General features: G+C 44.8%; 1 protein-coding gene across 1 annotated transcript in view; it reads left to right on the top strand.

Moving 5' to 3' along the window:
- Nucleotides 1-14300, top strand: part of ARSB (arylsulfatase B) — a 174539-nt gene that overhangs the window by 58136 nt on the left and 102103 nt on the right. The window contains exon 5 of the mRNA XM_029575492.1: nucleotides 13337-13580. Coding sequence (XP_029431352.1) covers nucleotides 13337-13580 — 244 coding nt within the window. The remainder of the gene's footprint in view (nucleotides 1-13336; nucleotides 13581-14300) is intronic.

Raw genomic sequence — 14300 nt, 5'->3', positions numbered from 1 at the left:
AGCCAAAGATTGTCACTGCAGCCACCAGACTGGGAAAGGTTATAAAATAGGGGGAAAAATCCCCAGTTAGTTACAATGAGGACTCGTGATGCTAGGATCCTAATCTTGGTTCCAGTTGTACTGGAAGCCCAGAGCAGCAGGAGGAAATGTGTCGGGTCCAAAAGGTTGCCCCATTTAGAGTTTAGCCTTAAAGTCCCTGTCCTTTTTAGTAAGTTGTTTTCTCTTCCTGCAGAGAAATCAGACATGACCTTCATCCTTACTCTCAGGAGCAGGTCTCATTGAGGGATGGTTGAGAGATGAGCTCAGCTGCGAGGGTCTTGCTTGAGTCTTTTTCTCTGTGATCTTCTCAGTTCTAGGTATTCGTTAAGTTTTGCTTAAATAATTTCCTTCTTTCTCCCTCTTTTCCCAGACTTTAGTCTGCTGCATTTTGAGCAACTCCATATTTTCACTGAGCCATAACACCCAGTCCTGTCTGGGTATGTTTTATTTCAGAATGTATTTTTTGAAGCTCATTGACAAACATAATTTAAGCTTGCTAACCTCAAACAGTATGGATCTATCACATGTAATGCCAATTTTCAAAAAGAGTTCTAGTGCTGACTCAAGTAACTAAAGACCAATGAGCTTGATGTCTGTGCCCAATAAACTAATGGAATCTATTGTTAAGAACAGAATTATTGGATAAACATGGCTTAATAGGGAAGAACCAGCATGGATTTAGCAATCTTTGAAGGTGTGAATAAGCATGTGGGTAGGGGCGAGCACATCCATATAGTGTATTTGGATTTTCAGAAGGTGGTTGATAAAATTCCTCATGAGAGACTCCTCAGAATACTAAAAAGTCATGAGATAGGAGGTTATGAGTTACTGTGGATTTTTAACTGGTTAAAAGATTGTTGCGAGCGTGGGAGAGCAGTCGCTTGTCGGGAAAGTGTGTGCCCTTGGACCACAGCACAACCCCAGAAGAGAACAGAGGGCATGTGCCCTGGCAGGCGAGATGTATCAGAGGATGGGCAGACCGGCTGAAGACTCGGAGCACTCTGACCTCTGCCAAACCTGAATGCACCAAGAAGAGACCCAGCAATGCAATGCTAATCTCTATGGTAGCCCTCCAGCCACTCTATAGCCCTTTCGGACCTGCCGCCTGGGAACGGCAGGTGCGACAGGACAGACAGAGGTAGAGGACAGATGATGACTCTGGAACAAGGACAAGATGTAGGCACTGAAGAGACAGACGAGGCACTGCCCCTCAGCATACCCTACACAGCCCCCCATGGGATGGTCGCGGACCATGCTGTCCTACTGCGTGCCCTACACAACCTGAAGAGGCTGGCCGCGGACCACGCAGAGAACGGGACAAGCACAGGACTGAAGCTCGATGATGGATAGGAATCTGGGCAGTACTTGAGAGAGGATCCAAACCAGAACGGAGCTCCAATGACTGGGAACAGGACTCGTGATCGGATTCAGACACAGATCATCATCTGGAGACTGGATCTGGCAGGAAGAGTCAAGGCTAGATCTCCCAGAGCCAGGAACTGGACACAGGAACTGAAGAGACTGGAACATCTGGGGACAGGAACTGAAGAGACGAACAACTGGACAAGGATGCAGGATCCGTCGAGAGACCAGGAACCCAGGACGAGATAAGGGAGCTCCCATGAAGAATGGAAGGCCTTGAAGAAGCATAGATGGACCTCGGAAGCCGCCTGGAACAAAGAGATGAGACGAGGAGTCCAGGAGCAGGCAGCTCCTTGCAAAGGCGACGAGGCACTGGCGAAGAGCCCTTTTATAGGGTTGCAGAGGAGATGATGAAATGACGTCATCCAACAGGGCCACGGGGCTTTTCCCGCTGCAGGCCCTTTAAATACTGAAGAGAGGCACGGCCGCGAGCCTAAGGGAAAGCTGGGGCCAGGAACAGTAGTGGCGGTATTCTTGACATGAAGGAGAAGTTGGTAGCGGCACTCTTGCCGCAAGGCAGGGATGTTGGCAAATCCACGCAGCGGAGGAAGGCAACATCGGCCGCCGTGGAGAGGAGAGAGCGGCAGTGCTTCACTGCATGAAGTCAGCAGCAGCAGCGGCCTCCGAGCCACACGGGAGTGAGGGACAAGAGCGGCTTCTATAGCAGGAAGGACCGTGAAGGCCTCTGCGTCAGCCGGTGGGAGGTGAGAGGCTGCTCGCGGTTGGGCCTGTGAGCAGAATCGCAACAAAGATAGGAAACAGAGTCATGCTAAATGGTCAGTTTTCCCAATGGAGAAAAGTAAACAGCACAGTGCCTCAGGAATCTGTATCGGGAACAGTGTTTAACTTATTTATTAAAAAAATAATCCGAATAACAAATTAGTTGCTCGTCAAAGATAGTGCATCAGCAAGCCTGTTCCTTATGTCAGAAGGACGCTGAGACTTGTATGCAAGGAAATCACTATTGAAATTTAAGTTTTGTAGTGATCTTGAGGCTCCTGAAGAAGCGTGTTGCGAAACATCGGCCATTGTGGAGTCTTGATCACCAACGATTTAAATTTATCAAGTCTAAACTTGATCACTAATATTTGAAAATTATTCAGTGAGTCATGTGAATTTTTATATGCGCACAGAAAAAGTTATTGCACTCTGCGGTAATACCTATGCGAAGCGCTAAGATAGCGCACTTTGCGATAAATAGGCTATTACCATAAATCACGCCCGTCTTCCTATCTCATGCGATAGTTTGATGAATCCTGGCCATAATTTGTTGCTATTGTTCTGTGATGGAACCATTCTGCCGACAGCAATGATTCTTTTGAGTCTGAGCCTCAACTGGGAGTTCTCCTTGAATTTAAGTTGACTCAAAGGTAAAAAAATTAAATGGCGACCTTAGGTTATGCTCAAGAAGAAGAGTGTTTTTACCACCTATAGCCAAGTAACCCATTGTCCAAATGTGATGAAAAACATGGGCTGAGCTTCTGCAAAATGTTCCCCTTTTAATAGTAAGGGAATTTCTAAAGGTTGTTATCTTCCAGTTAATGGTTCAAAAAGGTGTTCTTGCCAGCCACAGACACACAAATCGTCGCAATTATGGCATGCTTGGGTATAACTTGGTGAGTAAAAAAAAAAAAAATCTGTTCAATTAAACTTCCTATCAAAAACATGGGGGCAGTAGCTTGATGCTTGAAAAGACTCTTCAGAGTCTTTGTGTAGGCTCTTCTTCTTGTGCTGCCTCATTGCAGCTACTTAAAGCTGTATGGGTGAGTGAAACTAGGTCAGCAACATCCAGCACCAGTAATCACCCAATTTTTAGGCTGTGTACAGAAATAAGGTCCGTAGAAGTTGGCACAGGTAATCACCCAGTTTGTAGGCTAATCTGCAGAACTAAGTCAACAGAATCCAGCACAAGCAATCACACAGTTTCTAGGCTGGTTGTAAAATCAGGTCAGTAGAATTCAGCATAGGTACTTAACTCTGCCATTCCTTCTTGGGCTCTTTCACAGATCCTGTACCCAGCTCAGGTTACTCCTTGTCCCGTTTCTCCACTCTCTTTGTATCACACCTGTCAGTCTAGAGTCCCCAGATTCTTGGCCCTCTCTAGCTTTAGAGGGACTTCCCCCAGAGTCCCATGGGATGTTCAATTCCTGGTCTCTGCATAGGGGGCGATCCACTGCTTTTGTCTCTTTTCTAGGAAATCGAGTCTTTTCTTTGTTGGCCGAGCACCATCTCCTGGGGGCTGACAACTTAAGCTTTATTTCCCTGGGACCTGTCTTTCCCTGATGGAAGGAGCTAATCCACCATATTGCATAATTTATTTGCATGTTCAGTGTTACCCTAGATTTTTACATTGAATGGCTTCACTGGATTCATTCTGGAAAGTCTGTTCTTTCCAAAACTATAAGGCTCCATAGATCTGTACTGATTCTGAAGGTTCTGGATAGTTTGAAGACTGAGCTGTTGCAATGGCGGTCGTCAGCTTTCGTCCGGCCCAGCATTCTTCAAAGGGATTCACGTGGGTCAGAATGTTTACTTCTTGCAAGTTCTGTCTCCCTGAATGTACAATACACGCCCCCCGCCCCCCACACAGAAGCCAGAACATTCGGCGTTTGGCAGACCTTCAGAGAAAAGCCCAGCAGAGACATAAAAGCATGTCCGTTTTAGTTTTGTTTATTGATTCCGCTATAAATTCCAGCAGCAGCTTCTTGGACTGTTGTAGTTCATACGGTAGGCTTCGTGTGTGATTGTTTTTTTTTGTAGTTTTTTTTTTTTTTTTAAAATACAGAAATAAAATATCTTAAGAATGTTGTGTAAACAATGAACTGCATATTATTTGTAACAAGAAACACTCTTGCCTGTAGTTGAAGCGCTCTTTTGATTAAAACTAACCTGTTTAAAATCCTGCATGTTCTTTTCCTTGCTACAGTGTACAAGCCCTTCATAAAACATTTTGGGGAAGGATGGTGTTTATCCCTCATTAATATATTTCTGTTAGAGTAATGAAGAAAGACAAAGGCCAGACAATCCAAAGTGAACAGAGCTTTAAATACAGAAGTTTTGAAAGTTACTATAAACAACTTTCCTGAACTTTTGTACTGTTCTAGTATATGAGAGTTTTATAATCATGACTTTTATTTTTCATTTCAACTTGTTAGGTTTCTATTCATTTAAAGTTTGCATGGTAGTTTTCTTGCTACTGTTATGCATGAGCTCCAATTTCTCACATCATGTAATACCTGCTGGTCTGATCTTTATAGGCTGGGTGACGTACAGCATTGCATTGCTAGTAACCTTCCCTGGTGTAGTCGTGCTTCTTGTTCCTTCCTAGCTTATAGTACTTGCTTGATTTTATTCTTTAACCTTCCAGTATCCTTTCCACCACCACACTTAGTCTGTCAGTAGTCTTCTGTTCTTGAAAGCAGCTGTATCTTGAGTTAGTTCCCATGTTGCTCCGTGGCCTGTCAATAGGTGATACTGTACTTAGCCCAGTCCTTCCCCAGGGGATGGTACTTAGGTAGCATCACCAGCTCCACTCAAACTGAACTCAGAGGTACAGTCAAGCCCAGAACTCCAGCATTGCGCTAACCTTTAAAGGATAAATATTCAAAGACTTAGTTGCCTATTAGCATGCATAAAAAGAGTAAACCAGCATAAGTCAGCCATATGCAGCTTAAGTGGATTTTCAGCCTCCTCTTATACACACATAGGGGCAGATTTTCAAAGGCTATGCACGTAACCCGAGAAAATCTGCCCCTGCGTGCGCCGAGCCTATTTTGCATAGGCTCGGCAGCGCACGCAAGCCCCAGGACGCGCATATGTCCCGGGGCTTGCAAAAAGGGGCGTTCCGGTGATGGGGCCGTGGGCGGGGCGCTGGCCTGGGGGCGTGCCGGAGGCGGGACCGAGGCCTCCGGCACAGCCGCCGTGCCGGCAGCTAGCCGGCACGCGCAAGTTACGCCTGCAGGTGTAACTTTCAAGATAAATGTCAGGAGGGGGTTTTAGTTAGGGCTGGGGGGTGGGTTAGGTAGGGGAAGGGAGGGAAAGGTGGGGGGGGGGGGCGGAAGGAAAGTTCCCTCCAAGGCCGTTCTGATTTCGGAGCAGCCTCGGAGGGAACGGGGAAAGCCATCAGGGCTCCTCTAGGGCTTGGAGTGCGCAAGGTGCACAAGTGTGCACCCCCTTGCGTGCGCCGACCCCAGATTTTATAACATGGGTGCGGCTCCGTGCTCATGTTATAAAATCGGGCGTAGATTTGTTCGCGCCGGGTTGCGTGAACAAATCTATGCCCTCTTGCTGTTTTTAAAATCTGGCCCATACTTTCATATTGAGATAATTTCAAAACAGGTTGGATAAATTTGCAGGCTATTATGCATCCAAGTTAGACCAGTTTATGCACTTGAACTCGCTTTTGAAGACTATCTTGGCAAAGCTACTTACATACGAATACACCTGCTGTTCTGTGCGCATAGTTTTGCCAAGAGAATTTACACATAGGCTTCTTTAAAACTACGTGCGCAAGCCCCAACGCTGCCTAGACCCCACCTCTCGGAGTGCCTCTTCCTTTCACACATGAAAGTACAAGCATTTCGGTTGCGCACTTTTCCAAAGGACCATTTCTGTGAGCACTACGTTACGTGCCGAAGTCTCTTTGACATGCACAAACTTATCTGCAAAAAAAAAAAAGGAACGGCCTGCATGTTTTGTGGGCCCGTCGTAGAAGTATGCACAAAGACAGCATGCTGCTAGTGCACCCAACAAGCTTGCGTTTTCCTGCAGGACAACTCGGCATTCAAACTCTGTGCACATGAGAACTGTGAGTTTGGAGATCACCTTGTTCTATGTGGATTTATTGGCACGCGCCTAACTTTTGCATCCAGGCACCTTGCGTAAAATGTTCCCTAAGCCGTTCCATGTTCGCTATGCATATGCACTTTCTGGTCAGAGAGAGCACAAGCAAATTCTCAGGAAACTCTGTTTTCATACTCAGTGTGGATTAAAAATATGTCAAAATTTTAAAACATTTGTTAATTTTGATATCATACGTTTGTCTCTAGAAGTTAAAATTGCCACCAAGGAATAACAAAACCCACTTTGTTTATAGACTAGACACATTTGAATAGCTGCTACGAGCTTCTAACTACTGCCTCTTAGGTAGCCTTTACTGAGAGAGCCACCCACCCTTCTGTCCATGGAGTAGCCTAGAGCCAGCTGAGTCTACTGGAACACCTACCTCTTTGTCTTCTGAGAAATATACCACATCATCTGCAACGATTTGATGATCCGTATTTTGTCCTCCAGCCACATGGAGACCTCTAATATCACTGTATTTTGAACTTCAGACTACATTTGAACTCTTATATGACAGAACGTTATCCCTAATCCACCCAGCACATTTCTGTGTGACAAATTATACTGCATCATAACATGACAGGACAAAAGCAATGTGCCAAGTTGCACTGCACACAGCACCAGTTAACATATCCATGTTTGTTTTGCACTCTGTTTTTCTTTGCCATAACTGAATTAACTTAGAAGCATACTATAATTAGGTTATCTCTTAACCAAAATTATTGCTAGCGGAAGAAATTGTTTCTGTCACATCTCAGGACTTCCTTTTCTTGTAAAAAGCATTTTTTCATACTGAAAACTTGACTTTGGTCAGGAAATGGAACGAGAAAAAGCGCCTCTTGGAATCGAATTTCAGGGAGAAAAAACAACTGAGCACAGAGGAAATTAGAGGAAGTGAAAATGAGAGAAAACATTGTAGGATTCCTGTTTGTTCCACATGTCACATCTCAAGATTTTCTTAAATAAATAGTTTGGATTAAAGTGATCAAGTCAGGAGGTTATTTCCCCTTTTTTTGAATTCTTCCAGTTATTCAAGTGATCTACAGTGTATTTGTTTTATCTTAAGTTACGTCAGGCGTTCCTTCTTTTGAAGGAAGTGTGTGATAAAATAATCAGGTCAGCAGTATTTTCTGAGCTAGTTGTTTTCTGGGTTCTAACTGGAGAATGATGTGTAGGTGTTTTGTAATTACCTGTGTAGCTCATTAGGTAGGATATCAACTGTATTCATACCTGTATTAAAAAATTTTGTAAAGTGACATGAATAAGCAAGCTACCTGCGACATCACTGGATTTTGATCTTACTCAGATTTCATCTGTGACCTTGGCGCTCATGTCAAGAATTATTGAGAAGGCAGATCCCCCTCCCCCACCGCTTCTACCAGTGATGGGAATCTGACTGCATTCTGATTCCTAACCTTTTACCTTAAAGGTTTTGAAAGAGACATGGCAGCTAAAAGTTCTCCTGTTAATTGATGGTAGCCTGGATCGCTTCATTATATAATTGATTTACTTATTGAAAATGTTAATGATTCGCTGGGAAAATAATTTTAAAACGAGCATGAATGTGTCGTGGCCAAATACCATGACACAAAAGAATGCGGCAAGTAGCCCTTTAACACAATGGTGGCCTCAGCCTCACGGGACTGGCATAGCCTTAAAGGGCTGTTGGCCCCGCCAAAAAACTCAAATCGAAACAACAGGGGCGGACTCCCGATGACGACCTGCCCGGGGATTCGCCGCCCAGGCCGGCCCAGGAGATACCACGTGGTCTGCCGAGCGCGGCTCTGTCACGGCCGCGCTTGGCGGACCACGTGACTTGAGCGACCGGCCCACCGGGGGATGCCCGATCCCCCGATAGGCCAATCCACCCCTGCTAAACGGGGAGGTTGAGTGGGGGTCAGTGCTGACCACTGTCTCAACCCGGATCACCAGCTGAGGCGGCTTCAACACACCAAAATGTTTTAAACGGGGGGGGGGGTAAGGAACCGCGCAGCCACAGCCCCATCCCCCCCTTACCCCCTTCCCCAAAGCACACACTAAAATGTAGCCCAGGCGCCCGATACCAATACCCCCACTCCCTGAAGTCCCTTCCAAAATCAAGACAAACCAACCTCACCCCCCAGCCCCCTGAAGTCCCTACACACCATCCCACTACCCCCCCCCCCAAAAAAAAAAGGTTCAGCACTCCCCCTACCTTAAAATGGATTCCGTGTTGGGGGGGGGCTGGAGGACCCATCTTTTAACTTGACAAACTGTTAAAACTTTGAATGGTGTCGGCCCGCGCCCCTTTTAAAATCCCCCGATTTAACGTGGTAGAAGCGGGATTTGCGCGCACATGCATGCGCTCTCTTATCTGGCTGAGTAGCGCCAAATACGGGGATATTCAGCTACATATGGCCATGCAGCTGAATATCCCATCTGAGTTAACTGACTAAGTCTATCTGACTAACTTAGATAAGTGGCTATGTGTTGAATGTCTACCCCTATATATATTGGCCTTCCAACTGTTCATTTCTGAGCATCACAGGTCTTACACAACTCTGCTGCTCAGCCTAGTGTTAAGAGGGCTTCCATGGAAGATAAACCCCCCTTCTACAAGAATGGCATTGGCTTTGTCTCCAGCAGAGTATGAAATTAAGAATCTTGCTTTTATTTTTAAATCTTTTTATTTGTCTAGACTTCTGTACCCTCTCTAGGACCCTTTGGTCTCTTTTAGGATTGCCCATTTGAAGGCGACCAGAAGTCTGGCATTCTGTATTGTAGGGCCTACCCTATGGAACTATTTACCTAATACATTGTGGTCTGTAGATGATTTATATTTATTTTGCAGACAGCCTAAAAGCTTTACTGTTGCAGGAAGCCTTTGGAGGTTTATGAAGTAAAGGATGTTTAGTGCAAACTGTTTTTTTTAGGCATAGATGTGATATGTGAAGTTTTAACTATGTGATTTTACGATGTGATTTTGTGTTGTGATCAGCTTAGCATAGCAGGTTCGTTGTAAACAGACTATAAATGTTTCTAATTTAAATAAATAAATACGATGATACAAGGAGGGAAATCAGAGAAGGAGAAATACCTGGAAGGCTATAAAGCACAAATGTTCATAGTCTAGATAATATAGTTTTACACTTGCAAGTCCTAATGCTGGAGATTGATCCAAATGACAGAAGGGGAAATATCTGGAAGAATATGAGCACAAATGATCATAGTCTATAAAATAAAAATCCAAACTTGCAGGCCCTAATGCCACATACAGATCTAGATATTGTTACTGTCACAGAGATGTGGTTCAGTTAATACCATAAGCCATACTGAGCTATAACTTGTTCAGAAAAGAAAAGGTTGGCAGAAAACGGGGATGAGTAGCACTTTATATAAAAAATAATATTAAAGTAACTGCAGTGGGTAATGGGAAAGGAGAAGGTGTTGTGGGTTATCTTAGAAAGGGGAGATGGCAGCTAACTCACGGGCCGATACAGTAAAGTCCGCTGGAGAGCGGGTGAATGCCCGCTCTCCCAGCGCGCGCACAGGCCACTCTCCTGTGCGCGCGATTCTGTATTCAAATTAGGTCCGGCGGTAAAAACAGGTTAAAAGAGGCACTAGGGACTCTAGTGCGTCCCTAGCTCCTCTTTTTGGACAGGAGCGGCGGCTGACAGCCACTGGTTCGGAAACCGGACGCCGGCAAAATTGAGCGTCCGGTTTTCAACCCGTGAGCTGCGGGCCGACTTCTTTTTTTAACTTTTTGTAACTTTCGGGACCTCCGACTTAATATCACCATGATATTAAGTCAGAGGGTGTTCAGAAAAGCAGTTTTTACTGCTTTTCTATACACTTTCCAGGTGCCGGCAGAAATTAATGCCTACCTTTGGGTAGGCGCTAATTTCTGAAAGTAAAATGTGCGGCTTGGCTGCACATTTTACTTTCTGTATCGCGCGGGAATGACTAATAGGGCCATCAACATGCATTTGCATGTTGCGGGCGCTATTAGTCTCGGGGGGGGGTTGGACACACGTTTTCGACGCGCTATTACCCCTTACTGAATAAGGGGTAAAGCTAGCGCGTCCAAATGCAGGTTAACAGTGCGCTCCACCGGAGTGCACTGTACTGTATCAGCCTCTCTGAAAGTTGATTAGGGCTTGAGCACCTAAATTTAGGTGCCAAAGAAGTGGGCAGCAACAGGGGTGGAGTTAGTGCAGGTAAAACATGTTTGGGAGTTAGCACTGATTTTCTGCACTAGGCACTTAACTTAGGGTCCTAAATTCTAAGCAAATACATTTTAAGTCTAAATTTAGGGCTGTAAGCTTTAGATAGAAAAATGTAGGTAGATTTTCAACCAAACATTTAGATCCTTAATTCAACTGAATCTCTCTAAATTTAGGTTTTTCAAATTTAGACTCTGAGCACTTTTTTTTTTTTAATGGGCTTCTGAATGACTAGAGAATTATTATTTTTCGTTTCCAGACTTTTTTAATACTGAACTTTCAGAAAAAATACAACACCATAACTCGAACATAAAATACTTGGATTTTTGCAAAGCTTTTGATATTGTTCCACATAGGAGGATCATAAATAAACTGAGTAGCCTGAGAGTGGACTCCAGGGAGGTTGCGTGGATTAGAAACCGGTTGAGTGATAGACAACATAGGGTGGTGGTAAATGGAGTTAATTTGAAGGAAATAAGGGTAATCTGTGGGGTACAGCAAGGATCAGTCCTGGGGTTGGCTGTGTTCCATACATTTGTGAGCTAGACTGTGGCGGGGCTTATAGGAAAAGTTTGTCTTTTTGCAGATGACGTTAAGATCTGCAACAGAGTAGATTCCTTCCCAAAGGAGTAGGCTCGAGGAGTGGTCGGGTGCTTAGCAGCAAAACTTCACTGCAAAAAAAAAAGTGCAGTCATGGGTTAGAGGAAAATAAATTCAAGGGAGCAGTATGAGATGAGAGGTGAGGTACTGATGAGCACCAAGTAAGACAGAAAACTTGAGATGATTATATCTGATTGTCCCAAAGTAATGAAGCAATGTGACAAGACTATGACCAGAGCCAAAGAAATAATAGACTGCACAGGAGAGAGATTAAACACTAGAAAGAAAGTGATAATACTTGTGTACAAAGTTGTTGATGAGATCTCACATGGAGTATTTTGTTAGTTTCTGAGACTGTACCATGATAAAGATATAGACAGAGTAGAGGCAATCTAGAGAAGAGCTACAGTCACAAAATACTTAACTTACTTTGGAAATAGTGAATCGACTCTCTCTTTGATGGTGGCAATCATTAATCTGGACCCTCCAGGACACAACCAATATTTTGTGGAGTTCTTTTCTTTTGGAAATCTCTATAAAAAGATTTATCATCTACTCTCCAAACCCAGTCTAAGGGAATCAGCAATCTTATTGCAACAATTATCCATAATATATTGGGCTTGGTAGTGTGTCCGTCAGTGCTCGCGCATGTTCCCCAGCCCGCCGATAAATGGCGCAGGCAGCTCCCTGGCCGCCTTGGAGACTCAAACACGCCAGAGGTACGAAGGACAGCAGCCATCACAGGACGGACAGAATATAGCAGAGGAGACCCTGGCATGCCACAAACGGAGCGCGTCCTGCGGCACACGCTCCGTTCGCAGCGAGGATGAAGGCCCGGCACGCCATTTGCGGCAAAAAGGGAAGGCCCCTGTGTGCTGCGATCAGTGCGCCCGGGTCTTCATCTTCGCCGTGAAAGGAATGTGTGCCGCGGGACACGCTCTGTTTGCAGCATGCCGGAGTCTCCGCTGCTATTTTCTGCTCAAGGCGAAAATGGAAGGCCCCCATCTGCCGCAAATGGCGCGCCGGGCCCCCATCTGCGCTGCGAACGGCGCACCAGGCCTTCATCTTCGCTGCGGACAGCACGGGTCCCGCGGCATGCCGGTGAGAGAGAATGAGTGTCGGGGAGTAGAAGGTGAGAGAGATCAGGAGGGTGTGAGAGAGAGCATTGGGGGGGGGGGGGGATGCCGGTGAGAGAGGGGGGGGTGACAGAGAGCATGGTTTGTGAGAGAGCATGGGAGGTAAGAGAGGGTGGGTGGGGGATGCTTGAGTGTGGGTTTCCGAGAGAGGGAGCCTATATGAGAGGAGGGGGATGCCGGTGAGAGAGAAGGGGTATGGGGGAGTGCGAGAGACAGCTTGGTTGGTAAGAGGGGGACTGCGCGGGATGCTTGAGTGTGGGTTTCAGAGAGGGAGCCTATATGAGGGGATGTGTGTGTGTGTGCCAGAGAGTGAGGGAGCCTGTATGAGGGGTTGTGTATGTGGAAGGGACACTTTTACAGTGAATTTCTAGGGAAATTTTGCTCAAAACAAGAGGAGATGTGCCAATAAAAAGGCTCGCCGCCCGGGCGTAGAACGGGTACAGTTGCTAGTTTTTATTTATTCTGACATACACAAATTACAACAATGTAAAGAAAATGGTAAATGAAGTAGAATAAATAATTTATTAGGAGATGAAGATTAAGGAATGGATGCTAACGCTTGTTGTGAGGGGGGGGGGGGGATTTTTATAACAATGTGGGCACCTCTGCATTTTGAACTGGACTGGGACCACCACTTCATTTCATTTAGACCATCAAAAATCTTTCACTTAATAATGACTGATGACTGCCACTTCAAGGTAGAATTGAACCAACAACCTGTAGATGAAAGACTAAACACCCCCTGTCAGTCCACTGAGCCATTCATTCCCTGTGACAAACATTGAAGAGGGATGGTAAATTTTATGCAAAGCATGGTACTTAAACTCCAATTATTCATGCACTCAGAGCATTGAGTTCTGCCTTGTTTGTAGTAGAGCACCTGCCTTGTTCTTATGCCGGGTGTCATTGAAAAATTTAAAGCCATAGCCGATTCAATATATTTTGGGACCTGTGACAAGATTAATATTCAAAACGTCCAGTACATGAAACCGATTTGCATATGAATGAGTTAGATTGAAAATTGCATACCTGTGGGTGCCTTTATTGACTTGTTTAATGAAGCATTACTGTAGAAAATATTTACATGTGTTTCAGATAATGGAGGACAAACTTTGGAAGGCGGAAACAACTGGCCACTGAGAGGAAGAAAATGGACTTTGTGGGAAGGAGGAATTAGAGGGGTAGGATTTGTCACAAGTCCTAGACTGAAACAGAAAGGAGTTACCAGTCAAGAATTGATCCATATATCTGACTGGTTGCCTACACTGGTGAATCTTGCTGGAGGAGTTACTAATGGCACCAAGCCTCTGGATGGCTTCAATGTATGGAAAACTATCAGGTAAAACTTACTGTTCTACTAGGTCATTTTTAGTTCTGGGTTATATAAAGGTATTTGTATTCTACTAATTTTTAAGGCAATGATGTCAATTTATTTTTTGGCATATATATAATATGTGCGGGTGGGTGTTAAATACATGTATAGAAACACCCACACACACACACACACACACATATATATATTTATTCATATTTTTAGATTTAGCTTTCACCTTTTCATTGGTAGCTCAAGTCAAGTTACATTTAGGTACAGTAGATATTTCCCTGTTTCCAGAAGACTTACAATCTAAGGGGATGAGAGTACTGCAGTATTGTGAATCTGTAATATTTCCTCAGCAGTAAAATACCAAGGCTTAGCTGATCTGATGAAATTACACACAATGATGGTTCCACGTCATGGGGCCACCATTTTTTAAAGGTCTATTGAACCCCTACATCCTCCTCCCCCCCCAAAAAATTATGATGCGAAAGAGTAAAAAACAAAAGGTTTAAGTGACCAGGTTTGCCCCCTCCCCTAGTTTAAGGTAAAATAATCTGGTCCCCTTGCTTCTTTTAGACACCTCCCCCTCTCAGTATCCTCATCCATTTACGGTTATCCATGGGGGTCTAACAGTGAAGGCTGCAATGCCCCCTTATGCATTTGCAGCCAGCAAGCCATTTCCAAATTAGCACACTTAAGATCTGATTTTAAACACCCCCCCCACCCCGTGCATAAAAACCG

Source organism: Rhinatrema bivittatum, chromosome 1, assembly GCF_901001135.1.
Source record: "Rhinatrema bivittatum chromosome 1, aRhiBiv1.1, whole genome shotgun sequence".
In the NCBI taxonomy this organism is placed as follows: Eukaryota; Metazoa; Chordata; class Amphibia; order Gymnophiona; family Rhinatrematidae; genus Rhinatrema; species Rhinatrema bivittatum.
This window is presented reverse-complemented; position numbering and strand designations above follow the sequence as displayed.